This window comes from Microtus pennsylvanicus, chromosome 4 (genome assembly GCF_037038515.1).
Source record: "Microtus pennsylvanicus isolate mMicPen1 chromosome 4, mMicPen1.hap1, whole genome shotgun sequence".
Lineage (NCBI taxonomy): Eukaryota > Metazoa > Chordata > Mammalia > Rodentia > Cricetidae > Microtus > Microtus pennsylvanicus.
In genome coordinates, this window is record NC_134582.1 from 134,336,633 (window position 1) to 134,363,067 (window position 26,435).

The 26,435-nt window shown below is 37.3% G+C and overlaps 1 protein-coding gene and 1 long non-coding RNA gene across 4 annotated transcripts in view; one reads left to right on the top strand and one right to left on the bottom strand.

Annotated features, from left to right (window-relative positions):
* The window catches only part of Plxdc2 (plexin domain containing 2), a 404,732-nt gene extending 381,896 nt beyond the window's left edge, over window positions 1-22,836 (top strand). For both annotated transcript variants that reach the window (XM_075970560.1, XM_075970558.1), the window contains one exon: window positions 18,160-22,836. In XM_075970560.1, the coding sequence (XP_075826675.1) occupies window positions 18,160-18,276 (117 nt within the window). In that variant the 3' untranslated portion in view covers window positions 18,277-22,836. The remainder of the gene's footprint in view (window positions 1-18,159) is intronic.
* Window positions 4,578-24,418, bottom strand: LOC142848466 (uncharacterized). 2 transcript variants are annotated; one of them, XR_012910423.1, is made up of 4 exons: window positions 24,230-24,418; window positions 8,287-8,457; window positions 7,881-8,189; window positions 4,578-4,805 (listed from the first exon to the last, which is right to left on the bottom strand). It is a non-coding gene; the product is annotated as an uncharacterized LOC142848466 (long non-coding RNA). The 2 variants fall into 2 exon arrangements; XR_012910422.1 differs by lacking the exon at window positions 7,881-8,189.
* Between the last annotated feature and the right edge of the window lie 2,017 nt (window positions 24,419-26,435).

Consider the following 26,435-nt stretch of genomic DNA (forward strand, 5'->3'; position numbering starts at 1 on the left):
ATTTCACAATTTAAGATGTCATGTACTAACATGTAGATACTGTAGATACTGAAGCTCATGACCATAAACCTAGTGGCCTAAAGCAGTACAGAAATTATCTCACAGAGCAGAATGTCAGAACTTCAAAGTTAGTCTCACCACATGAAGGAATTGTCAGGGTTGCATCATCCTAATTCTCCAGGGATAATCTTCTCCCAGCTTCTTTTAACTTCTAGAGCCTGTCTGTTTTCCTTGGCTCCTGGCCTCTCTTTCTATCATTCCATGGTCTGTTTCAACCATCACAGCTAACTCTGACCTTGTTGCCTCCTTTAAAGCCCTTGGTGATTCCATTTGACCCACTTGACTAGAACAACCTCTCCATCCCATGATGTGCAGTGTGTCTTGGGCCATACATAGAAGGTAACTCTGATGGAATTTCCAGTTCACTACATGGAACTGGACCAATGGTCTTTAGGGACCATTAGTTTGTCAACCAGAGATTTCATTAAATAAGTTTCACATTATCAATTAAACTGTGGCAAATTGTTGTCACTGAGTATAGTAAAATAGATTTATTTTTAGTAATTTATTCAAAGTTCAATGATGTCCAAAGTATTGCCTAATGTATATTGATGTATATTGTATAATGAAACCTCAAATTCAGTAGTTTACTTCTTGTATCACAGACTAAATGTAGCAACTATGTCCATGAGTCAAAACTCACACAACTACTCTCCCACTTTGGAACACCTCTTCCCAAACCACTCTTACCATTCCTTCCTTCTGTAATGAGCCCTTTCATGAGCATACATGATGAGGGAAGAGACTGCTCCCCCTCCCCATCCCCTCGTTTAGTCCTAATGAAGGACTATGGCCTAGGATGATATTCATCTTAGACATAAGGAAACTGAGGCATGAACTTTAGATAATTTACTTAACATCCCTCATTCACTCTGTGAGAGAGTGAGAATTTGAGTGCAGATGCTCCAACTTCAGAAGTCAAACCTTTAACCACTGGAAAGTGCTGCTTACTGCCCCTCTCTGCTAACGGTTTTTCGTCATTGGCTGTAAGTCAAAGTGTAGTGTGATGTGTGTGTTAAGACATACACTATGTCTGTATAAGAGATTTCTCAAAGTAGAGTAATCAAAAGGAATTAAACAGTCTAAAGAATTAATTAATCATGCCAAAACCATTGCCCAAATGTTTGTCTATTTATGTAGTTATTGTTTTTGTTATTTTTCCAATTTGAGTAATTACTTAGCCCGTTATCTATATGTTTTATTTCTGTAGAAAATATGTACCAACCTTTATACAATCTGTGGGCACAGACATATATCATTACATGGTGTTTACCTGGAATTAGTTTTTAAACTTCTTGTTTGTAGGAAGGAAATGAGGTGATAAAACAAGCCGTCACTCCATAAACTGTGGTCAGACAAGCGAATCCATGGGCTTACATCTTTGTCTTCTCACACAGGAACCCCATCCTTCTGTTCAGCCTGGAGCATAGCCTCTTTCTCATTAATGTCTCACCTTCAATCCTCCGTCACCCTCTGCAGATTTGAGACTGAGCATTTTCTTTGAGTTTTATACTGGTTAGCTTATACTTTGAGTATCTGTCTGGCTTTATTGTAATTTTCTAAAACATTTCGATTTTGATCAAAATCTGTCATATCTACATGTGATTTAACATCATTTTAAATGCAGTGTATTGTTTTCAAACAAACTGACAGAGGCAAATACATAAAAATGCACCTTAAAATTTTTCACAAGTTTTGATCAAACTGATACCTTTTTGGAATGAGCCAGTTGTCCAAGATTCCTCCTTAAATTTAATTATTGCTCAATATTTCCAGGCATAAATTTTGTGATTTATGATAATTTTCACCAAAAATAAAGAACAGAAAGTTCAAAGTTGACAAGAATAATGCATACAATTAAATCCAAGGTTGGACAAAGAAAACATCATTATATAACAAAAATTATGCGAACTAGAGATTTCTTGTATGGGTGGATTGGATCTGGGCCCTTACATATGCCAGGCATGAATTCTACCACCTTGATGCACCCTCAATCTTGCCCCCAACATGAGGAAAATAATCTATTAATCTGAACTGAAATAATGTAATTAGTAAGCTTTAAAAAATCATACTGGACACTCTGTTGGATTTTCTTGGCATACTTAAGCAATACTTCACATTTGACTACTGTGTAGGTTTGCATTAAGAAGAAATTGATGGAAACTCAAGACATAGCACAACTCTAAGAAATAGATTTTATGATTTTAAAATATTGGAATTTTATGGGTATGAGTGCTTATGTGCATTCATCTCGTGTGTGTGTGTGCGCGTGCGCATGTGCAGGTAGGTACGTATTAGAAAGGGGATTACATCTCCTTAGCTAGAATCACAGCCAGTTGTGAGCTGCTTAACGTAGATAGGTGCAGGGAATTAAAATCAGTTTTCTTTGCAAGAGTATCAAGCCCTCTTAACTATTCAGCCATCTCTCTAGTTCCAAATACTGGAGTTTTGTTTTTAATGGGAAAGGGCAACCTATGAGTATCTTAACCTGCTGAAGATACTGCAGATATCCCCAGAGAGAAAGGAGTCTAACAAAGGGATAAAGTAAATATAAAAAATAAAATAAAAATGGTAATGGCAAAGATTATAGAAACAGTGCCACTTTTAGTTCAGAAAGGAACTCACATGATGCATTGGTCCTGACTTTGCCTATAGGTAAGCATACCAATTCATCCTCTGAAGACTGAAGAACTTTCTGTGTATGAAGTAGTCCCAAAAGTACTACTTGAATCACTTCAAGTGTGACTAGCTTGAATTCTTTTTTAAATAATCACGCATTTAAAAAATGCACGCACACACACATACACATACAGACGCAAACATGCATACACAAAAATGAATTTAATTTGTCTCATTGACAATTTAAATAACTGCAAATTATCAAAAGGCATTTTGCTGCACTGCAGCACTAATGAGGCTAAGGCAGGATTGTGTGTGTAAGACCAGCCTGGGCTGCAGAAGACGACCTCACTTTCTCAACTGTTTTCTCTGATTTTTCCTTTTGATTGTGTTCACTAGACAGATTTCATTGATTTCTATAGCTCGCCTTCATTTCTATTGGAAAATACTGGTTTTTGAAAGTAATCTTGGAAGGGGAAAGAAGATTGCCAAAGAAATGTTGGTTCTTTTCCTACATATCACATTTTAGAAAAAAAACAGTTTTGATAAATAAGAAAAAATAAATTAGAAGAAGCTTAAAAAGCAACTGATTATTTTGATCATTTACTAGTCCGTGTATTTATTACTTGTTGAGCTCCTGCTGTGTGGCAACCCTAAACAGTGAACAAGAGGTGCCCACCACGTGCAGCCAATAGGGCAGTGAGTGGAGAAATAGTGTATGGTTTAAATTGGAGATTTCACATTGAAGAATTCGTTTTAGATATATCTACGTTTAGTACTTTAAGTAAGTATGATTACAATTATCTTAAGACTTTTTATGGAACTATTGGCATATATTGATAAAATAAAGCAACAGCAAGTAAGATATAAATAAAAGCATACTGCTGGCCTAAATAGCAAACTTCTCTAGCAGGAGAAGCTGCTCCACCATTCTTAAAATGTGTACCCCTGCCTTGATTTAGAAGCTACAAAATAATTTCACAAAAGAACTTAAAATACAAAATCAAAACATTTACCATGTGCTCTGAAAGTCTTTTTATTTCTGGAGAACCAAAATATCTGCCTTTCCTGAAAGTGCCCAGTGTTTTCGGTAAACACAATCACAGAATGGTGAAGCAAAAAGAAACCTCAGCATGCACACCAGTGGGGGATTTTGTGGCTTTCCTCAACCAAATCTCATGGATTTCCCAAGTGTTCACCCTGAGTTGTAGACTAAAACCTATAAGGACTTTGCAGTTTACTCTGTAGTATCGGCATTAATGGAGTTGTAGAATATCAAAGTTAAGAACACAGAGAATGATTCCTTTAACTGTATATTCATCGGTGCTCAGATTATGTCGTGTAGTTACTATCAGACACAGATAAATACTAACATACAGAAGCCTCAGTGCCTAAAACTTGCATGAGTCGTGTGTTTCCAGCTCAATTCCAGAGTCCAATCCCACGGAGAAATAGCGACAAGATGGTAAAGCCTCTTGTTCAGCCCTTCGACAGCTGGTTGCAAAGCCGTCAATCCAGCTCAGGACTCCTCAGCGGGGTGTGGAGTCTGTGCAACACAAGAGTCCTGTGGGCCACTGGATACTCTGTGGGTTCCCTACCCCACGAAATATTTGTGAATAACAAGGACTCATGGAGAATTTGAAGGAAAACAGGCAGCTGTGGCCCTCAACTTTTCCTGGCAGTCTACAGTGCCACCAGGAAGAAAGCCAGAGACAGACAGGCAAGGGCCCAGCTGCTGCTGCGTGGGAAGAAAGCCTGTTTAGGAGAGTTTGCCACCTCACTCTCCAGCTGCTGTGTGAATAACACTGGGGAGTTGGGAAGACACAATTAGCAAACCCACATAGTAAATAGAGAAACCATTCCAGAGGAACACGAATCTTTCTTTATTGACGTGTCACATTTCTTACAAATGGATTTTGCCCGTTAAAGTACTTCATAGTTCAGTTGCAAGAAAACAAGGGGAAAAACGATGCGCTGAAAAATTACTTCTTGTTTCTATTCTTAGAGGGCGTAAAAGATGATATTCAGTTGTCAGGAGAGCCTTCAAGTGGGGTGAAACAGCAAAGCGGTAGAAATGCTTATGTCCTCTTTAAAGAAGCTGCACCACTGGGTGACAGTTTATAGAGCTATAACAACACAAAAGCAAAGATTACAAAGTGCTCCTTCAAAAAGAGAGGGCCAGCAAAATGGCTCAGTGGGTAAGGGTGCTTTCCACCAAGCTCTAAAACCTGAGTTCTCTTCCAGAATCTCACAGGATAGGAGAGAAATTGGTTCCCACAGCTTTCCTCTCATACAAACACCCCCCCCCCACACACACACACACATACACTGTAAAATAAAACAGAAAAGGGGACACTATTCAGATTCTGTGGTTTTTTTGTCTTAACTTTTTGTTCTATCAAGCTAGAATTTTGTCCTGTACATCACTAGGTATTTTGAGACAACACGTAGAGTTCATAGTGATTATTTGTTACATGTAGTCATTAAAGTGAAATTCATTTAATAGCTGTCATCGTTCATTTACTTTGATGGCTGGTATATTTTTGCTTAAATTCCTGAAACTAAAACAGGGTTTATAATTTAATGAATTATTTATTTTACTTCATTGGGAAGAATTATTAAAAATAATGCATAAAATATTTTTCATTGAGTTTCCTACTAAATTCCTTCTTTTTGTAAAAGATTTATTTTATTATTTTTATTTTATGCATATTGGTGTTTTGCCTGTATGCATGTCTGTGTGAGGGTGTCAGATGCCCTGGAACTGGAGCTACAGACAGTTGTAGGTTGCCAAGTAGGTGCTGACAATCAAATCAGAGTCCTCTGGAAGAGTAGCCAGTGCTTTTAACCACTGAGCCATCTCTCCAGCCTCCTAAATTCTTTCTTAATCACTCTTTCCTAACTGTTTTTTAAGTAGTAGTTAGGACCATAAAACTCAAAACATATATAACACGGGCATACAGATGTGCAGCTCATGTGCCCACATGTTCATGCAGACCCTCCCCCACACGTACACACACAGGGGAGGGGCAGTAGATCTACAGTGAAGGTCTTCACAAATAAGATCGCCATAAATAAGTCAATGAAAAACTCCAGTTTCCTGATCAGTAGCATTTTACAGGATATGGTTTGTTTTTGATATTCAAATGCTTTCTTCTGGATGTCAGGAGAAAAGGGGTACTGTCTTTAGCATACCAACTCTTGAGTAATTTCTTCCTGTAGCTTTAGCAATCCTTCTTTACTAAATAAATACATAAACCTAGTTATGCAAATACAACATAGAAATGTTGGTTTCAAAAAGAATTGTGGTTCCATATTCTAGTCAGTGTATTCCTTTATTAAATTAATTTTTCATCAAATCCACATGTGAAATATTTTAAGCATAGACACAAAACTGCTTCCTGAAATATGTGGATTTTCAACATATTCACACTTCAGTTACATTACTTTCAGTGTACAAAAACTAGAGTTTTAAATTTTAATTTCAGAGATTTAAAAAAATTGAGAATTCAGGGAATAATAACTATGAAGGAATTTATTACCAATAATGATATTAATGGTGGTTTTTGTTACCATATGAGAGACAATTAATGAAAGACATTTTACTTTACAAATAGGTTATCTTACATTTATGAATGGAATTTTTTTACTTTTTCTTGATGATTAGGCAATAAAACCAAAGTATAAACAAAGCAATTTATAATTCAAAACAAAGCAACTTTAGCAAATGAATTTTCAGTCATTAGTTCTATGTTCACAGTTTCAAATTTCAGCTAATTCATATATTTATAATTTAATCAACATTGTGATTCAAATAAATTTTAAATAGACATAAAAGCTAATCATGCATTAAAATTCATTTTTGAATATTGATTCTATGACAAGGTTATATCTGACACAGGCTTAGAAGTAAAAGAGATGTGTTCTTTGAGAAAATGAAACAAGCTTTTCTTTGATAGGAGAAACAAACTTGTTATAATTATGCATCATCACTGGGTGATATGAAGTCCCAGGGAATTTGTAAAGAATAATTCCTCCTTGTTAATATTTCCAATATTTCCTAACTTTGTGTCTGACCTCATGTCTCATCTTATGCTCTCTTATTTTCCTCATTTGATGTTGACCTTGGATCACATCACTTTGGTTCAGTAGCTTACTACTAGACAAGAATCTTGACTATGCAGAGCTGAATGTAGAGAGAATTTGAGGTTGCCTGAGCCTATGTAATTGAAATTTAGTCATAAGTAATCACAGTATGTATCATTCATAGCATGGACCTGGCATTTGAAGATATATCATGTGGGTCTGAAGTGCAGTTCCTTTGTAACCCAGCATGTGCAAAAGCCTGGGTTCAATCCCCAGCATTGCCAGTATGTAACAGTTAGAGAAAAGAATCATGTTATATGATTCTTCATCTTGCAGTCCAGTTTGATGAGCAGGATGGTGCTCAACAAAAGGAGTCAAATCCACTCTCTGTCTGATTATATAGGAACATAGCCTCAACAGAGAGGGGTTAAGACTTGAAATTCACACCTCAAATCAATGAGACAAAAGGGAAGTTCTAGAGATGAAAAAAAGAAGAGCATGGTGACTCCCCCACTAGTTGTAAAGGGACATCACATAAGCCAGGAAGCTAATCATCCTGGACAGGTCTTTGTTATAGACTCAGGATCTGGGAAGAGAAACTGTGAAGGTGTAAATTTGGGCCCATTTTGAAAAGTTACTAATCCTAAAAACCCAGAGATGCAATGGACTTCATGAATGATAAGATGTGTTTCTGCAGAGGAACTCAAGAATTAAAGAAGGCCCTTGTCAAGCTTCTCAGGGGTAGAGCTTAGTTGGTAGAGCATTTGCCTAACAGACAAATAGGAAGTGAGTACCTGTTAAAAGAGAGAGAGAGCAGAATGAAAGAGAAAGAAAGGGAAGGGAAGGGAAGGGAAGGGAAGGGAAGGGAAGGGAAGGGAAGGGAAGGGAAGGGAAGGGAAGGGAAGGGAAGGGAAGGGAAGGGAAGGGAAGGGAAGGGAAGGGAATATATTATGTAAATAGTTTAACGGAAATATTTTCTTTTAAATTTAGAATATTTTTGTTCTCCTCTCTTCCAAGAATTATATGCCTCAAAATATACAAAAGGCATAACTTCAATACATGAAAACATATTGGTTTTTAGGTAACCTAAAAGAAAATAAATAAAACATATATACCTAAGCAATGTAGTAGTTCCATGCAGAGAACAGGATTGTATCTGAAGTATTATTTGGAGAAATGTTTTTTTCCATCTTTATCATAGTTTGTAGCATTGGTAATACCTTAGAGTTTATCTTCACGTCAGAGTGAGACAAGCAAGGTTCAGATTTGTCTTTAGTGAAAAGTCTGCATATCAATCAAGAGACTTATTAAAATAACCGCTCAGAGAGACTTAAATGAGTATTCCCTCTAGAGTTAGTTGAAACCGGAGAAAGCAGCAGAACCAGTGACACAGAACGTTGTTCCTTGATGTTTCTTACAATCCTCTAAACAAACACATCTGTTAAATTTTACTCAGACACGGAATGAGAAGTCAAAAGCTTTGATTTCTTTGAAGAGGAAGGAGAAGCCTTTTATACTTACAAACCAGCCACACTGTGTTTTCCTCTACAGTTCTTGCTTTTTCTTCAGTTTTCCTTTAGAGATATGGCTGCTTTGGGATTGGCCACTCTGTGGTCACCTCACCTGGTAAGCTCTTGCCACTCCAGTTTCACCTCCACCTCTGCTTTCTTCCCTCTCATACTCTCTGCCAAGCTGTCTTGGGGAATGGGAATTTTTAAGTTTCTGCACCACAATTTTCTTGTAAGAAGTTAATACTGATATTTTTTCCCACTCTGGTCTTAAGTGGGATTCAGTCATCTTTGTGTCTTTATCATATAAAGGTACCCTCATTCAGTCTCTTGACAAGCACAGATCACTCATTCTTCACTCAAACTAAAAACTCCATGTGCTGATGTAGATGACTTGCATCCAACTACATCGAATTTGATCAAGAAGAAATAAGAGAAAGTTACAACTATTTAGTTGTCCTCCCTGATACTTAGGGAAATACAGTATCTTTTGTTGAACTCTAAGAAATATACGTGTGTGTGTGTGTGTGTGTGTGTGTGTGTGTGTGTGTGTATGTGTTCACATACTCCTTTAGTCTCTCATCTCAGACCATAAAAATATCTTTAAACAAGTGAAAGATGAGTATAATAATAAAATATTATTATTTTATTATAATACATTGTTATATTATTATATAAAACTATCATATGTAATATTTTTACTCAAATGAATTTATAAAGTATCATATGGCAATACTCATAATGTAGTTAATGATAAATACAAAAGTTCTTTAAGGATCAAAAGCAGGTTTTAATGAATGATTCTGGGAAGTTGGCAGTGAATGAAGTAGCGTCCTTTTCCCAAATACTCATATAAAAACCAAAAGAAAAATTGCATGTCAAAAATCATAACCTGATAGGAAACATTTACAAAGGAACCAGCTACTGTTGTAAAGTCCAAATGCAGACATTTGCCTTAAATAACCATAGTCTCACCACTGTGGGAGAAAGGGAAGGGAAATCATGGCTGACCTGGCAATAGGAGAGCCACAGAATAGCCACACACACATTGACCAACAGTCATGGGTGAGGGGCATGGACGCACTCCAGCTGCAGGGAGTGAAGTGTCGTTGGTAGCACTCTGATAGAGATGCATACCACTCAACAGTCACCAGTAAGGCTCAGGCTCCACAGGGTGGCAGTGCCATGCACTAGCAGAAGATTCACCAAGTGGAAAAAAAATTAAACAGAATATGAAGCATTGATATTAGAGAGAAAAAATAGTTTCCTATAAAGGTGGAGAAGAAGAGAGTTGGGAAGAATTTGTATGTGCAGTGTCTATAATTATCTCCTGGCCACCTCTCTTTTGAGAAAAGGTCTCGTATAGCCAACTGTGACCTGGAACTTTTCATCTTCCTGCCTCCATCTCCCAAGTGCTATGATTACAGTCATAGATTACCACACTTAGCTTCAACTACTTTTTAAAGATAATATATATACATATATAATTCAGTTTATTGAAAATGTCAAGTATGTATGTAATGTCATTTGACCAAATCTACCCTCATTCCCTCCCCTCAAGTTCTTTCCCTATCTGCCACACCACTTTTTTCTCCCAACTTCCAGTGCTTTCTTAACAAAAAAAATATTAAGTATGTATACACAGAAAAAAATGATTACTGTAGTCAAACAGAATGTGCAATGCACCATATATAATTTTCTTATTATTTTTGCATGTGATTAGTGCAATTACCATTCAATCTCAAGTAGATAAAACATGTGCTAGAATGTTAATTTCATTCAAAGTTACACAAATTAAAAATATCAAAATATACTGATTATTTACAAAGGTCTATTTTTGTCCTAGTCTAGCTGGTAGACATCGCACTAAATTTTCAAACAGTGTCCTCTCCTAGATTTGGTAGTCTAAATTAGCCTGTAAGGTTGCTGCCCAGTTGTGTGACTAAAATGTGGATTAAAGAGCACAGCTAACTTAGGGTGAAGAATAGCTCTCCTTTTACCATCCCTGCAGTCAAAGCTGATGAAAGCCAAACCTGCCAGCTCTCTTTCTCTTGACTTAGAAACACATCAGTGCTCCCAACACAAATAACTTTATGAGATCAGTTCCTTGAGGAACTTGGCCCCTCTTACTGTTGAAGTAAGCAGCACTAACTCCCCTTTGATTTTACTAAAATGTTTATGACCCATCGCTTGGCCCACTGACTGGGTAGTAGTGAGCTGACATGTTTCCACACCCACTGCAAATTACTTTTCTTTACAGTAAATCGCCTGTCTGATAACAAACCACTTGTGGCAATTGAGAACCCTCAGAAGACAGCCAAAGATTCTGTCAGAGACTGTGTGAGGCAGTTGCTGAGCTGAATTTGGGTTTTTACAGAGGAAGTGGAATAGGGCTAATTCTGAAGATAGAGTAAAAGTTTCCATATGCCTGTCTGGAAGTCTTTGCAATCAGTTCTTTTGAATGCTCACTGTTTCTGATAGTGAGACCAGTAACTGTTACAGATAGAGGGTCTGATTTTCCAAGAAGTTTCGTAATCTCTAAAACCCCTACAGTTCTTTAGTGATAAAGAAGGAACCTCTTGACCATTGCTTTAGATGTGTGAAATGAGAAAGAAAGGACCCAGGGATAACTACAAAGGTGCAATCAATGAAACTGTTTTAGTATGAGAGTTGGGAATAATAGAAGGCAAGATTTTAGGAAGGAAAGTGTGGGGTTAAAAGCAGACTCAATCTATTTTATGACCAAATCACAGGAGCAGTCAAAGAAAAAAAAAGACATGAAAGTAAGAGTCAGAAAAGAAATATGAAAATTATAATAGTGGAAGGAGAAATCTAAGAGGAAAGATTGGTGTGTTCAAATATGACACAGAGTACACTAATATTCATTGTTTGCAAATCAGTAAGGTGGACCAGCTTAAATGAAAAGAACATGTAAGACGTGAGAGAATATGTCATCAATCTGCAAAAGGAAGGTGAAATATGAAGAGTTCAGAAGTAGTATAGAGTGCTTTAGGGATGGTACAGGAGAAGAGAGGAAGCAGGGCATGACAGTAGGTCTCAAATTTGAAATCAGTCTGGTCTCAGTTAAAGCTGCAGAAAGAGAAGGGGGAAGAAAAGGAGGAAAGAAAAAGGGAAGGGAAGAATGGAAAAAGTTTGCAAATGAGAAAGGAATGAAATCACTTCCTAACTGAGACAAGAATATTTGGCAGGAAAACAGTATGCAATAGAGACGGGAATTCAGGATAAGAAGAAAGAATAAATAGGTTGAATTGTACTGCAGAATAGCAGGGGTAAATTCTGGGAATTGAAGGAGTGGGTCCTGAGTGTGTTGTAAGAATGCCACATGCTAGCAATATTCTGAGCACTGTCTTCCTAACAGAAGTTAGAGTAGCATTCCTGTGTTGGGCAAAGCTGGAAATGTGGCCTTTTCTGCACTAGCTGTAGAGTCTTAGAATATGGAATCAGAAAACATAATAGATAATAATTTTTGGTCAAGGTGATGAAGGTTTATCTAGAATTGATTGTCAAGTTGATGAGAGAGCAACTTGGGGATTGAATGAAAAGTCTCTGAGGCTGGCAGGGCATGAGGCGGGGACTGAGTACATGGCAAAGGCTACTGAAAGTCCATGTCGCGTCAAAGAACACAGGAGCAGTACAGGTCTGTTTGACACTAAGATTCTGAAGTGAATGCTCTGAGATGAGGCTTTGAGATCAAACAAGCAGGGTAGAGGGGGTGGGACTGAATACTTTCAAAGTGATCTGACAGGAGCATTGAGATAGAAAAGGTTACTAAAGTTGCTGAAAGAGACAAACACAAACACATCACAAGTACTCACTGCTTCTAAAGACCAGGAATATGTCCCTCAAGTAGCAGGAAAAGGCATTTCCTTGAAAGGCACAGCATAATTTGAATGTTTTCAGGGAGTACTTGATCTTCTACAGTTTCAAATCTTACATGTGTGGTTTGTAGTAATACTATTGATTAACTTTTCTCTAAGTATTTAGATGCAAATGAATGATTTTCTCTAAGCACAATATATATGCCTTAAGTTTCACAGTGTGTTTCTAATAGATGTGTGACTGACTGACTGAACGCATTCTTTCTTAATCATTATAATCATGCCTACTGAGGGCATCAAAGAGACTAATAATGAATGAGGGAGTCATGAACATAGCATATCACTCAAGAATATAGTTACTGTACAATAGAGTAACATTTCTACAAATTAACACCAACACTCACTGTGAGTCTCTTTGTCTATACCATTTTGTTTTTATTTTAGCCTAGGGTTTTGCTTGCTATAGGTACAAGTGGGAAGAGGCTGAATTGCCTGTTTACAAGCAGCATTGCTGGATAAAAAATTAAAATTAGATTAATTTTTAAATAGTATTATATGCCAGAAGTTCTAAACTGAAGTAGGGAAAAATATTCCCTACTGAAAAAAAGTTTTCCAAGCTAATTGGTGAAGAGTACATTCTGCTGTTGTTGGGTTTCCCTACCACATTGACATGAATGTCAGCTTAGCATAGTTTCAATTTTTGTCCAGTGTAAATGGACTACTACATGGATGCTGATGCTAGAACACCCTGTTGTACATTTGATGCAGACTCTGTGACAAGCATTCATGTAGACAGTGGCTTTGGAGCATTTAGAATCCTAGACAATTGTTTCAAACATGGAATTATCTCCAGCCCACTTGATGCCTCTTTGTACACTCATATTAGAAAGTAGAGTTGGAGAAACCTGTTAGCATCACAACTGTATGGATGAGAATACAGAAGTTACTGCTTTGGATTCAATTATTATAGGACACAACATCCTATGGGCTCCCTTACTTGGCAAACCGCCTTCACGTCCCTTTCTCTTTTTAGCCAAAGGGCACACATACAGTTCTGCCTTCTTATTTCATATTATAAATTTTTCTAGCTTGATTTCATTGTCAGCATGACACACACAGTCTAGAGTCATCTGAGAGGAAAGCCTAGACTGGGGAATTGTCTAGCTCAGAATGATACTCTTAATTATTAATTGATAGAGTAGAGACCAGCCCACTGGAGATGACACCATCCATAGGAAGGTGGTCCTGGACCTTACAAGAAAGCTAACTAAACATAAGGAGAAAGCAGCATCCTTTTGTGGTTTCTGTTTCTAGCTCCTACCTTGAGTTCCTCCTCCACCCTGGCCTCCTTTAGTGACGGACTTTCCCTCCCCTAAGCTGACTTTCATTACAGTAAGTCTTTCACTACAGCAACAGAAAGAACGCCAGAACAGTAATTTTTATTTTAGTGTTCAGTTTTCATATTTAGCCCACATCTTTTTGTGATTATTCCCGAAAAAAATGTAAGATCACAGGTGTTACAAAAAAGGATCTACTCCAGGTGTCCACTGTCTTTAGTACTCCATTGCTGCAGACATTTTAGGATTGAACAGCTGTGTCCCTCAGCCTTTGGGATATCTAGAGAGAACAGGACAGACCCTACAAGAATACATCCACAGAAGTTACCACCGTGTTTCCAAAGTGCAGCAAGAGAGGACTAGAAAATATCCAAAACAGCGCAGCAGGGTGAGAAGGGACTTCTAATCTGCACAGGGGCATCTGGACCTGGAAATAAACAGAAATGGATGATTTGTGAAAGTAAAGATGATAAATTAAGTGGCGTTCCTGATAGAGGGATTACCCCAGACAGGTTCAGAGGAGGAAATGATGGATATGGATGAGGGAGAAGATAGTGGGAAGTGTCACTTACCACTGACTCACTGGGGAACATTTCTCAAATGTGCTTGCCTGGGCCCTGCTTGGGAGCATTGATGTGAACTCGTTAGGGTCTCTCAATAACCGTTATGTTCCTACTTTCACCTCCCAGAGTGATTTTCATTTCAGCATTTCAGCTTTGAAAACCACTTCACAATGGACGAAAATAAGATAGGAGTGTTTGAGACGAAGATGTTAAAAACATTACTTCTCACATTGAAGAATCTAAACTCTGGCCTGGAGAGCTGACTCAGCCATGAAGAGTACTTGGCACTGTTGCAGAGGGCCCAAGTTGGTATCTCAGCACCCCTAGCACCCATGTCAGGCAACTCACACTCCCTGGAACTCCAGCTCCAGGGATGCAACACTCTCTTTTGACCTCTGAAGAGACCACACATACACGATAAGGGGGTTGGAAGAGAAATATGCAGATAGATAGATAGATAGATAGATAGATAGATAGATAGATAGATAGATAGATAGATAGATAGAGATACATATATATACATACATACATATAAAAGAGTCATATATTATACATGAGTCTATAATTTAGAAGCCAGTAGAAACTTATTTGCTTCATATTTTCAATATATTTATTTGCTTTGGAGAAAAAAATCACAGAGATCATTTGATTTTATTGTTCTTATTATATGTTTTGTAAATACTGTTATTAGTATCTGGGTCTGTGATACCTACTGCTATTATTTCTGGGTCATCTGTTCTAGAAGACAATTTCCAGATGATAGAAAACTAAAGTGAGAACAACATGAAATACATAAAACGTTCAGGAATCAAGTCACATAAGTATTGAGATATTACTGGCAATTCATGGCCATTTCTAGAAAATTAATGTAAGATTTTCTTTTCAAGAAAAAAAGTCCTACAATCCATGAGGCAGAAACATAGCCTCAAACAGAAGTCTTTTATTTGAATTAGATGGCAAGTTTCATTGGCTGGATCTCAAGGCCTGTATTTTTATATAGCTAGTTTGCCAAATAAAATACAGCACACTTAAGCATATTTGAATTTCAAACAAAAATGAGTCATTTTTTGTTTAAGTTTGTGAAATTAAACATAGTTTGAAAAGTGACTTGTTTATCTGAAATTCAAATTTAACTGCTGTGTTTTATAATTATTTGTTAAGTCTTAAAACTTCAACCTTGTAACTTGCTGAGCCAAGAAATACTCAGCACAGAATGAGGGAAATTGAAAATGACTAGGTTTCAAGGTATGAAAAACAAAATTATACCGTCCTCTCTCCAGCCAAAGTATACCAAACCTAAATGCTAATTCCTGATAGATCTGTGTGCTGGTGCGTGAAGCTGAAGTTCCTACTCTTCCACTCATTTTGAGGCTGTTCCTTTTTGAAGGTACCTTCCAGAATCATGACCTCTCCTGTTCAGGGGATCCCTTATGGGGCAGCAGTCACAGCACTTGGAGCTTATTAGCAATGCAGACTCCTAGGCCTCCCAGACCTGCAAACAGGCTCCCTTGAGGTTGCTAGGCTCATACTGAGATATGCAGATTTAAATACAAAGCTTGCAAACATGCTTAAAGAAATAAATCATAAAATATTTTTAATTAGGAAGCAAAGAAGGAGGGAGGGAAGGAGGGAGGAAAGGAGGGGGGAAACAACCACTAACAATCCTAGTCTTTTCATAACAAAAAAAAGTTAACTAAAACTTTGCAACCTATGAAGAATACTGGTGTGTTAATGATATTGTACTTTAAGAGTTATATGAAAGTAAAATCATGTCCACAGCTGTTGGCTGAGGTAAGTGTAAACTATTGAATTTTAAGAAATAATTTCAACAGTGGGCAAAGTTAACTTTTAAGTAGATAGATTCCGTGTTAATCTCAGCTGCTGTTTTCTAGTTTTGCAGTTTGTAGATAATGCAAATAATGACCTAGTGTAAGTCATCAAATATAGTTAGGAGAGTTTACTATTATGAGTGCCACCATCCAGCTGCTTGCCCCCTTTACATCTTTTGAATGTAGAGTCCCTGAGCATAACATCTGTAAGTGCAAGGTATGGGAATTAGTGTGTGGAACTGTCCTTGCCAGCTGGACCCAGAGGCCGTTATGTTTCTTTCTGTTGTAGAAAATAGATATGAAGCAAGGAATTAGTAATGCTGCTTGTTCGGGGAAGCCATGGCTTTAAAGGAGTCCAGTTCTGAAGTCATGGAAACCAAATACAGGCCCCAAGGCATATAGTATTTTCCCTAAAACAGGTAGGGACCATGAGTTAGTTACAGTGCCCACCTCCAAAGAGAGTCACATGTGTCCGTGAAAGGTGATCTCCAGCCCACTACGGCACTTTTTTCTGCTTTATGCTACTAGGCATAGTAGTGTTAATGTCTTCTTAGGGTAGCAAGGATCATTCAGAGTCACTACCTCATGAGATTTAATCAACTAATAAGCATCGGACTTCCTGACCACATGGTGCTATGGTGGCGGTGAATAGTATTTTTAATAGGCAGAATGTAATTACCTCAGTCGGTGCTTTTCCAGAACATAAAGCTAATATTCATTCCTGCTTGATGGGAAATACTTCATCCTCAGCCATTAATAATAGATGGTGGCATGTCATTAGCAAATCTAGCAAGATACCAAGTGCCACTATATGTACACTGATATTTAACCTTTTTCACATTAAAAGTCTTTACATAGAAATAAAATTCCCTCAATATTTATTGCCTTATTTACACCAAAATCACAGGCACTTTGATAAATGGAGTAATCATTTCTAGTGTCAATGTGGCTATGAAATACATTTTAGTATCTTCTGTGACTGTAACTTAATAATTCATTCCAGCACATCTATTTAGAAATCACAGTGGGTTTACTTGATAGAGCACTGGAGAGAAAGGCTCCTCTTGTCAATTCAGATAGCTCGTGTTTTAGAATTAGTATCTATCATGCAATATTAACTTCATAGGCTTACGTTTCTTTACAACCTTTGATGATGAGTCCCATCTTTAAGATTTGACATCTTTAATGTTTGACCATAGAATCCATAAATAGATGCGCTTGGTTTGATAAACAATTTCTTAAGACTCAATAGTATTTCTTCTATCTTATTTGCTAGGAAATCTAACAGCTAATTGAAACCACACTCAAAGGAATGGTTAGAGAATTTTATGGACTTGTTTTTTTTTTTTTTTTAGCAAATTGATGACAAAGAAAGTGATATTGGTATTGACTTCTAGAAAAGAGAATCATACATCAGAGTTACATGCGGAAGTTCACACCTTTAATCCCAGCCCTTGGAAGAAGGAAGTAGCCATTTCATAACTTCCAGGCTAGCCTGGGCTACATAGGAAAATTCTGTCTCAAAAAAAAAACTGTGGAAGTTTTTTTAAAAATGAATCTTAAGGGGTGGAGAGATGACTCATCTATTAAGAGAACTTACTCTTTTTTTTTTCTCAGAGAAATCAGGTTTGATTCCCAGAACCCACATCAGGTGACTCATAAAACTACCTATAACCCATTTCCAGGAGATCAGCTGCACTCTTCTGGCCTCTGTGGGCACCTGCATCTGTGCAGTACACATAAGCTCATGGGAACATACATACATTAAGAAATCTAAGTAAATAAATAAATATCAAAATTATTGTTTATCTTGTTGTATGTGGTCATTTTCAGACACAAATGATTATAAGGCAAGCATTAAACTTTGCCTTTGAGAAACTTGGGAGAGGGTGCGGCCAGTAGACTGCCACTTCCTGCACATTGGTAGAGTCAAAATGGAGACTCACGTACAGGGCTCTGGGACCTTACAGAGGGGGGCATATTAATTCCAGTGTTGGTTGTTGTAAGAGATCACTTAATGTGATGCCTTGAGAAGATAACCTAGAACAGCTGGAAAATATCTTTTTCAGAGAGACAGATGCTCATGTATCACAGGCTGGCCTTGAACTTCCCATCCTTCTGTTTTCATCCCCTAGAATTTGGATTACAGGAATGTGCCACCTATGATTGATGTGCATGATGCTGGGAATTGAAACTAGGATGTCTATCGTGGCAAGCACTCTATAAACTAAGCAGCATCCATAGCCTGGTAAATATATATTTTGTGAGGATAATAGCTCACTGTGATGCTCATTTTTTTTTGCATTTTCCTGTTTTAGAGACGCCCAAGCAGATGGCCAGCAATGAAGTTTCGAAGAGGATCGGGACACCCTGCCTATGCGGAAGTTGAGCCCGTTGGAGAGAAAGAAGGTTTTATTGTGTCAGAGCAGTGCTAAAGTTTTAGGACAGAGCAGCACCAGTACTGGCTTACAGGTGTTACGACTAAACTTTGCTTATACCTTTAAAACAGACACACACCACAGCCACACACAAAGGAGCCCTAAACTGCTGTAGCCAGAAGGGAGACAAGATTTCTGGACGAGCCCAGCCCAGAAACATTGAAAGGAAAACTCAAACTTGTACAAGACACCATGTACACTGACTGTAACATTCCCTACTGGAATGACATCCATGGTTCACGAAGAACATCTCCTGTGGACTTGCCAGAAGTGTGACAAAATGACAATGTTTTTGGTTTAGGTGCAGGGTTGCAAAGGGATCAAGAAAAAATGATAATAAATAAAGCTTTAGTTCACAAGGGATTTACTCCTTTGATTCCAATGTTCTCTGATGTCTCAAAGATAACCATGTTTCAGAGTCTGAATATTTTCACTGGGAAGAGCGATGAATGCTTCAAGATTGCTGGAAACAATGGCTCACATGAGAGCAAAACCAAACAGAAACAGAGGTTTCTCTATCTTTTTCAAACAGACTCTTGGCAAAAGAATTAGTTTTTGCTCTAAACCCAGACGCTCCACCAGGTTCATTACTTCTCAGGATGAACCTTTCATCTGTTTGCCTGCCTCTTCCTGGGTAATCAGCACCCTTTCTGTTGGCTGTGACACAACTTCCCAATGCTAAGCTGAGGACTAGAGAGGAGGGCATAGCCGGTGAGGGTTTCCATTCTCTCACTTCAGAATAAAATGAGTTTTGTTGTCAGGGGTGCTGCCTCCTCTCCCACCTGGACTCCTGAGAAGCCTCATTTAATCTTGGCTAATGGAAACAAACAGTAATAACAGGAAGAATGAGGTGGTCATTTTTTGAGACAAGTATCTTAAGGGATTTGAACACTGTTATTTTGAAAGTTCACCATGTCTGTATGACAAACCTGTTTCATTGTCAATTCCTGTCTAAGAAATCATTCAAGTCAACGTATTTCTGGTGATAGGGAAAAAAAAAACAGAATTAAATAACCCTGCTGAATCACACAGTAATTTTCTTTAAAGCACATAGTAGTTACATAAATATATATATAAATATATATTTTTGTTTATAACTAACACAAGGCAGGCTCTTGTGGCTCTAAAGAGTGTATTTTGTCATCAAGACAAAGCAAATGCAAGATGAATCATGGCATTCCTCCCACAACACTGTAAGATAATCCTTAATATTAGCATATTTTTATGTCACTTCCAGAAGTGGTTCATTTAGTTGCAGCATGCTCCGTTTTGCCACCTATTGGATCCACTCTTTCATTCATTCCAAACCCCTCTATCCTTGATTCAAAGAAGCAGTTGTAAATGTTCCTTGAGTGGAGTTCTCACTGATACTCTGATTGCAATCCAAACTTTGAAAAATTCCCAAAAGAGAAGAAAGAAAATGTACCAGTCAAAAAGGAAAGTTGTTAATGTAAACAGTATCTCTAAACCTGCGGTTCTGTGGTGCAGAATTCTGCCAACCACTATACCTGTAAACCTTTGGCATTCTGTACTAAAAAAAAAAAAAAACATAGTTCTTACAGGGTACATCATTCAACATTAGCAGATTTTTGCAGATTCAAGTTACACAAAGCAAAGGTTCCCAGTAGTAGCACTTCACTGACAGTTTACAATCTATGTACGATGTCTACACTGGACAGCATCCATCCCCTAACAGAGTGTCACATTGTTATCCCCAGTGTCTGGCATAAGTGAGGGCTCTTTTCTCTCAATGTATTTTGCTTTACACCTTGAAGTATTTGAAGACAGTAACATTTCCCTAACCTCAGATAAAACTATCAGAAAACAAAGGTAGACGAGCAGCATGATTGTAGGATGTGATGACAATCTGTGCCCCAGGTATGCTCAAGCAATAAGAGATATCTCAGCTTATTCTTGTTGGTATAATTTTGGTGAGAAAACAGTATCCAAATGACTTGCCAATGTAACTGGTGCAACTGGTATTTTACAGACACATAAGGTATACATAGACGACTTTCCTTTTAGGATAAGATGATGCTTTCACAAGCTTTGACAATAAGCCTGGCTTCCAACAGCAATGGATTGGCAGCCACATAAATCTTTTGCATCTGCATCTCACTCAACGTAGTTCCTACAAGTAGTAATGTTATCTTTATACCTGTCAAAGCTCATCTTCCATTTTTAATTAAAACCATTGATAATTCTTTTAAATGACTACATAAGACCCTCTGACTTACTCAGTGTATCAAAGAACCAAGTAACAGAGAAATTGGAAGCAAGAAGGTTTCTAAGTTATGTGGAAACTTTCTAAGATAGCTGAGAGAGAGAGAATAAGGAGTATTGCATTGTATGAATCCACAAAAATTCTGGTAGAATCTCTTTGCTCTATGAAACTTTAATTCTGTTTGTACTTCTGGTCTGTTCTTGAATTCTGTTTACTTCAGAGGAAGGGCACATAGAGGTTCTAGAAATTTCAAAAAGGAGTCCAGCATTGTGGGCTATATATGGATTATGTATTACAAAGGATAGGCACAAGTACCTTAGTCAATATTCTATGAACATGAAGAAAGGATGTCAATGTTGTTCTTCTGAGAAGAATAACTATAGGATGCATACAACCATAAGGAGAAACCAGGGAAGTGGTCCTGCAAGGGAACTTAGCTATTTTACCTTAACTGCAAGAGTAATGATCAGTGGTCAGAGCTGCAAATCACCCAACCAGATGGTACAGACTTGTTTGAGAATGATTGGGACCTTAAAGAGCACTAACAAATAAAAAGATAAAGGTTAATGGCCAATGACAATTGAGCACAAATATTTTTCTGTAAGGTTTCTAGGGTATTTGGTAGACTCTCAAATGAATGAGATAGTCCACTATTGAATCTACTAGCCAATTATGGCTAATGATTTTTAAATTAAATACAATTTATATTTAATCTTCTGGTCACATTTCAAGTGACCCATAGCCACACATGGCTCATGACTACCATTGTAGGCTACACGCAACATTTTAGCAATGCAGAAAAGTTTACTATAAAGTACTATAGTGTTTCAATTGAACTATTCTTGAAGAAAATAGTAGAAGGAAGGAAGGAAGGAAGGAAGGAAGGAAGGAAGGAAGGAAGGAAGGAAGGAAGGAAGGAAATATGATAGCTCTTAAACACACCTAAACATTTTTTCTTATAATCTAAGAGAAGCCACAAAGAGAAATAAAGAGAAGACCAGTTGACATGGATTTGTGTCTTTATAGCGTTTTCTTGGAAAAAATCACTACAACTTCCATGAGTCTCAATTTTCTAGTTGGAAAAATTTTAAATATGTTGTCCCATATTTTTTGCAAGATTGTTTTGCAGACTGATTAAATATACAGATTGTAAAGACTTTCAAAACCTGGCATCAATGTAATCTGTGAAGCACATCTGTAGGGCCAAGACTGAATTGCACACCAAGGAAGACTAGTTCATTATTCCAAAAAGCAACTAAAGACAATCGAGGCAATACATTCTTGAGGAAATGCCAAAGCACATAACAAAACTGCTTGAATTTCTTTTTGTCTGTGTTTTTTTTCCTTTTGTCCATGTTTTTTCTTTCCTGACTTTTTTTCTTATTTGCCCACTTGCTGTGTCTCTTCCACTTGCCTGGGCTCTTTCTTATGTGGAGTCACTTGGTGCCTTTGTTTTTCTGCTTTTACACTTTTCTCTTCATAATAAATGGAATCTTAGGATCTTAGCAGAGGCTCGTTTAAAAACAAAGCAAATGATAATGCAAACATTAGTTATCTCATATTTATTTCATTTCTATTACAAATGTAAGGAGCTATGAAGCGAAAACATAAATATGGTGGAGACTTGTTTTCTAATGTAAATTCTGCAAACGAAGACTTTATAAAAGGAATAAAACACTTTAAAGTATGGTCACATCCAGATAATATATGGTGTGGGAAGGCATCGCATACATTTTATTGATAAGAAAACCAAGGCTTAAATAAATATAATAAGTCTTTCTGTTGTCAAAAGTGGTTTTGAACTTAAAATTCTCAATTGGTCTTTTTGGTTTCAACCATTATTGCTTTCATTTCTTTGTAAGCAATTAAGAAAAACAAAAAGATTAAAGGCATAATCCATGACAAAATCAACTTTATCTCCTGTAGGGATGATCTCTATATCTTCTATAATACTATGAAACATGAAACAACCTTCGTGTATCCTGTTACTATCTTAAGAATGTTGTTATTCTGTTTCAAATTCCATCTCTCATAGGGTCCTTATGTGTCCTCTCTCTACCTTCTTTGCTGTGGTCCTCAGGTTAGCATTGCTATTTATCTTTGTCATTTAAGTGTTCTTATGCCTTTGTTTCATTCCTACTCAATTGTATTTGAAAACTAATACTGTTTATTGAAGAATTTGCATCTCATAAATAATCAGTTTTTACTTGTTCATGAAAACTATTCAGAGACTGTGTCCTGAGATGATCTTATGGGAAATTTTGACATCAGAGGTGTTACCTACAATATACGCATATCATTGTGTTTTTATAAAGCACTTTACATTTTACAGAGTACTTTGATTCATCCTTTTACTTGTTCATACATTGAACCATACAATTAATTTTACTTTGTTAAATACCTGCTGGAAGCTACTCTGCAGATCTTGCGGTATGGAAAAACAAAGTGGTGTGTGTGTGTGTGTGTGTGAGAGAGAGAGAGAGAGAGAGAGAGAGAGAGAGAGAGAGAGAGAGAACTGTTCATGTGGATGGAAGATGGCTCATTGGTTAAAAATACTTGCTGCTCTTTCAGAAGAACAGAGTTTGGTCCACAGTACCCAGAGGGGTGTTCACAGATATCTGCTACTCAAGGTCTAGAGGAGCAAGAATCCTTTTCTGTTTTCTATGAGCACTTTCTCTCTCTCTCTCTCTCTCTCTCTCTCTCTCTCTCTCTCTCTCTCTCTCTCTCTCTCTTTCTCCCTCCCTCCCTCCCTCCCTTCCTCTCCCTGCCCCTCACATACACACACACACACACACACACACACACACATGCACACACACAGATGATATAAACATTAACAATTCTAAATAAATAGTTTAGGGAAGTAAATATAGCATTATAATACAATTAAATCCTCAAACACATCTTTGCAAATAGGAAACGAATTACTCCATAAACATTTAATTCAAAGAACTATTGTTCTTTTTCAAATTAGCTGATAATTTTACAAATATGAAGGAAAAGTCACAAAGGTGTCTGGTCCAAGAAAAGTTTCCTATCCTCTTGAGTAATGACTGAGCAGACCCAGAGGGGAAGTCTTCTCTTGCACAGATACTTCTGCTGCTGGTTTTTAGTTTCCTTAACTCAGCACTGTTTACATTTGAGATCTCTAAGTCTCGGTTGAAGGTCCAGAAAGTGATTCTACTTTTTACAAATAGGGCATTTGGCTACCTTCATGAATTTTATTGATTGTTTGGCAGCATACCTATCCTTTCAAACAAAAGATATTTGTAGACATGATTGGTGTTCACAGGATGGAGAAATGGGAGAGGCTGGTCAAAGCATCCCCTGACAAAATTGCTGTATTTCCTTGTAAGTAAATTCTGTCAGGATTCAGGCCCAGTACAGTAGTAGACACCTATAGTTCAAGTCCATGGGAGAGTGAGACAGGAGAATTGCAAGTCTGTGGTGAAGGGAAAGAGAGAGAGAGAGAGAGAGAGAGAGAGAGAGAGAGAGAGAGAGAGAGAGAGAGAGATTCAAAACAAATTCTCTTTGTGCGTATTTAATCTTTATCATATGTGGATTTTCATTCATAACAAAGCTTGGAATCACACACTTCAAAGTACAAAAGTAACAGTTCAATCGCAACCCAACATCACCTTTATCTAGTACTCCATTTCTTCTTCTAACAATTATTAAAAGGAGATAAGAAGATAGACTATCTATCTTAAGAAACTTGACACTTGCCTGTTGAATCATCCGCCACCAGGTTATCAAGCAATGACACCTTATAGCCATATCCCCGAGGCAGCACTCTGTACCCAGTATAGGGCCATGAACCTGAAATCACACAGTTTGAGTATCTCAAAGACTTGGATCATTTCCTTCATTTGCAAATTGGAGCCTCACATGGAAGTTGAAGCTGCTTGCATCTAATTTTAGGAATGACTGGATGGCCTTTCTATTTTTAATTCCTGGAAGTTTTCTTGTCAGGATCATCAGAATATTCTCTCCTGCCACCTACTCAACTATGTTCTTAAAGCAATAGTGTTGATACTGAGGGTATTGTATTATTCTATGAATCTAAAAATGCTCTGAGAAATTTAAAAATGGGAACCTTGAAAAGCTTAAATAGGTCACACCAGTGTGCCTTATGTCAGTTTCCCTGAAGACCAGAAGCTTCCAGTGTATAACTGTCTATACAGTCAGTTTATAGTTGGGTTTATTTTGTACTAGTTAGAAAACTTGGTGAAGTTGCATGAAGACAGTCCTTTAAATGAATATTTTAGAAACATAATGAGCAAAAGTTGAAATATCTGGTCTCCCTTTACTTTTTGTTGACAACTAATATAACATGGTAGTGTTCAGAATTATCATGTATTAATTAATATAAGTGATAGAAAATTCAAGGAGAAAAGTTTGTAGACTTTGAATATTGACAAAGACTACGTGGAAACATTCTCACTGGAGAGGAATGAAATCAGAAAACTCTGATCACAGGAATCCACATAGGTGTGTAGAGTTTTATACTCTCAATGTCCTTTCAGTCTACATGGCATAACTATGACAATAGTCAGTGCCCAGTGCCATTAGAATTATAATTGCAAAGAAGCCTGATACTTTAAAAAGAATTCCTTTAAGAATTTTATAGAACACAACACATTGGCTTCTCAATATTGTTTATTCTGAAGCAGCAAATACCCAAAGAATGCATGCTAAAGGCTTATTATAACACATTGTCAACACTAAAAGGTCCTGTTGTTTTATAGCCATGATAAAAGACTAAGCAATGCAAATCACAAGCTGGTATTCACCTGTCTAATTTCTTTCTTTCTTTTCTTTTTTTTTTTTTTTTGTTGCTTGTTTGTTTTTCGAGACAGGGTTTCTCTGTAGCTTTGGTGCCCGTCCTGGAACTAGCTCTTGTAGACCAGGCTGGCTGCGAATTCCAAGAGATCCGCCTGCCTCTGCCTCCCGAGTTCTGGGATTAAAGGCATGCACCACCACCACCCAGCTCTAATTTCTAAGATTTATTAATATTTGATAATCATTCAAAAATGTTCTAATGGGATTAAATGAAAAAATTGGGCTGGCAGATACTGATATGTGTACTCATTTTATATTTGAGCCGAAAAATGTCAATGATGCTATCTCTTTCAAGGGAGTTTAGACTTTTAACAGTATCCTTGCTTCTCCTTAGCATTAAAAAATATGTCTGTCTTAATTAAGGCATAAACCATTTATCATGCAGTGGTAAGCCTTTGGGGCTCCTCAGACATAGCAGGAAGCAGTTTTAGAAGTTTGACACACTGGATGAAGTTAGTACATAATTGTACAGTGTAAACATCTATCCCAGTGAAGTAAATAAAATTCTATTAAAAATCCATGTGTACTATCAGGCAGAGGGCTCAACTCTTCAATGCAGCATTCAAATAAATATTCAATGAGGAGAAACTGAAATGTAGGTCACTCAGACTCAGAAGCAGAGACTCTGAAAGTGACACCAGGAACTGTGTGGTAAACTCAAAATATAGGCCATGCCCAATTAGTCTAACCCTCAGCCATCGCTCACACATATTTCTTTGATGGTATCAATCCTAGCATCACTGAGTCCCTTGCTCTGAACTTGAGTTATTAATAATCAAGCAGCTGATTTTCCATTTATCTCCTTAGATTTAAAGACACAAATTTAATGTTCAATTTCTTTTATACCTGTCAACCACACAAAAGCAACAAAAATATCATAAAAGATTTTTTTCTGAGAATTCAATTAGAATAGTTTCATCTATGATCTCCAAGATTTACCTATGAGAAATTTGTTCATCTCAGGAACTGAACCCAGCGCCACTGCCTAGATGTTGTAAAGACAATTATACAAATGTCTAATGGGGAATTGAACAAAGCTATGTTCAGATTGTCATAGCATGGCAGGGAAATAAACCACAATCATTTCCAA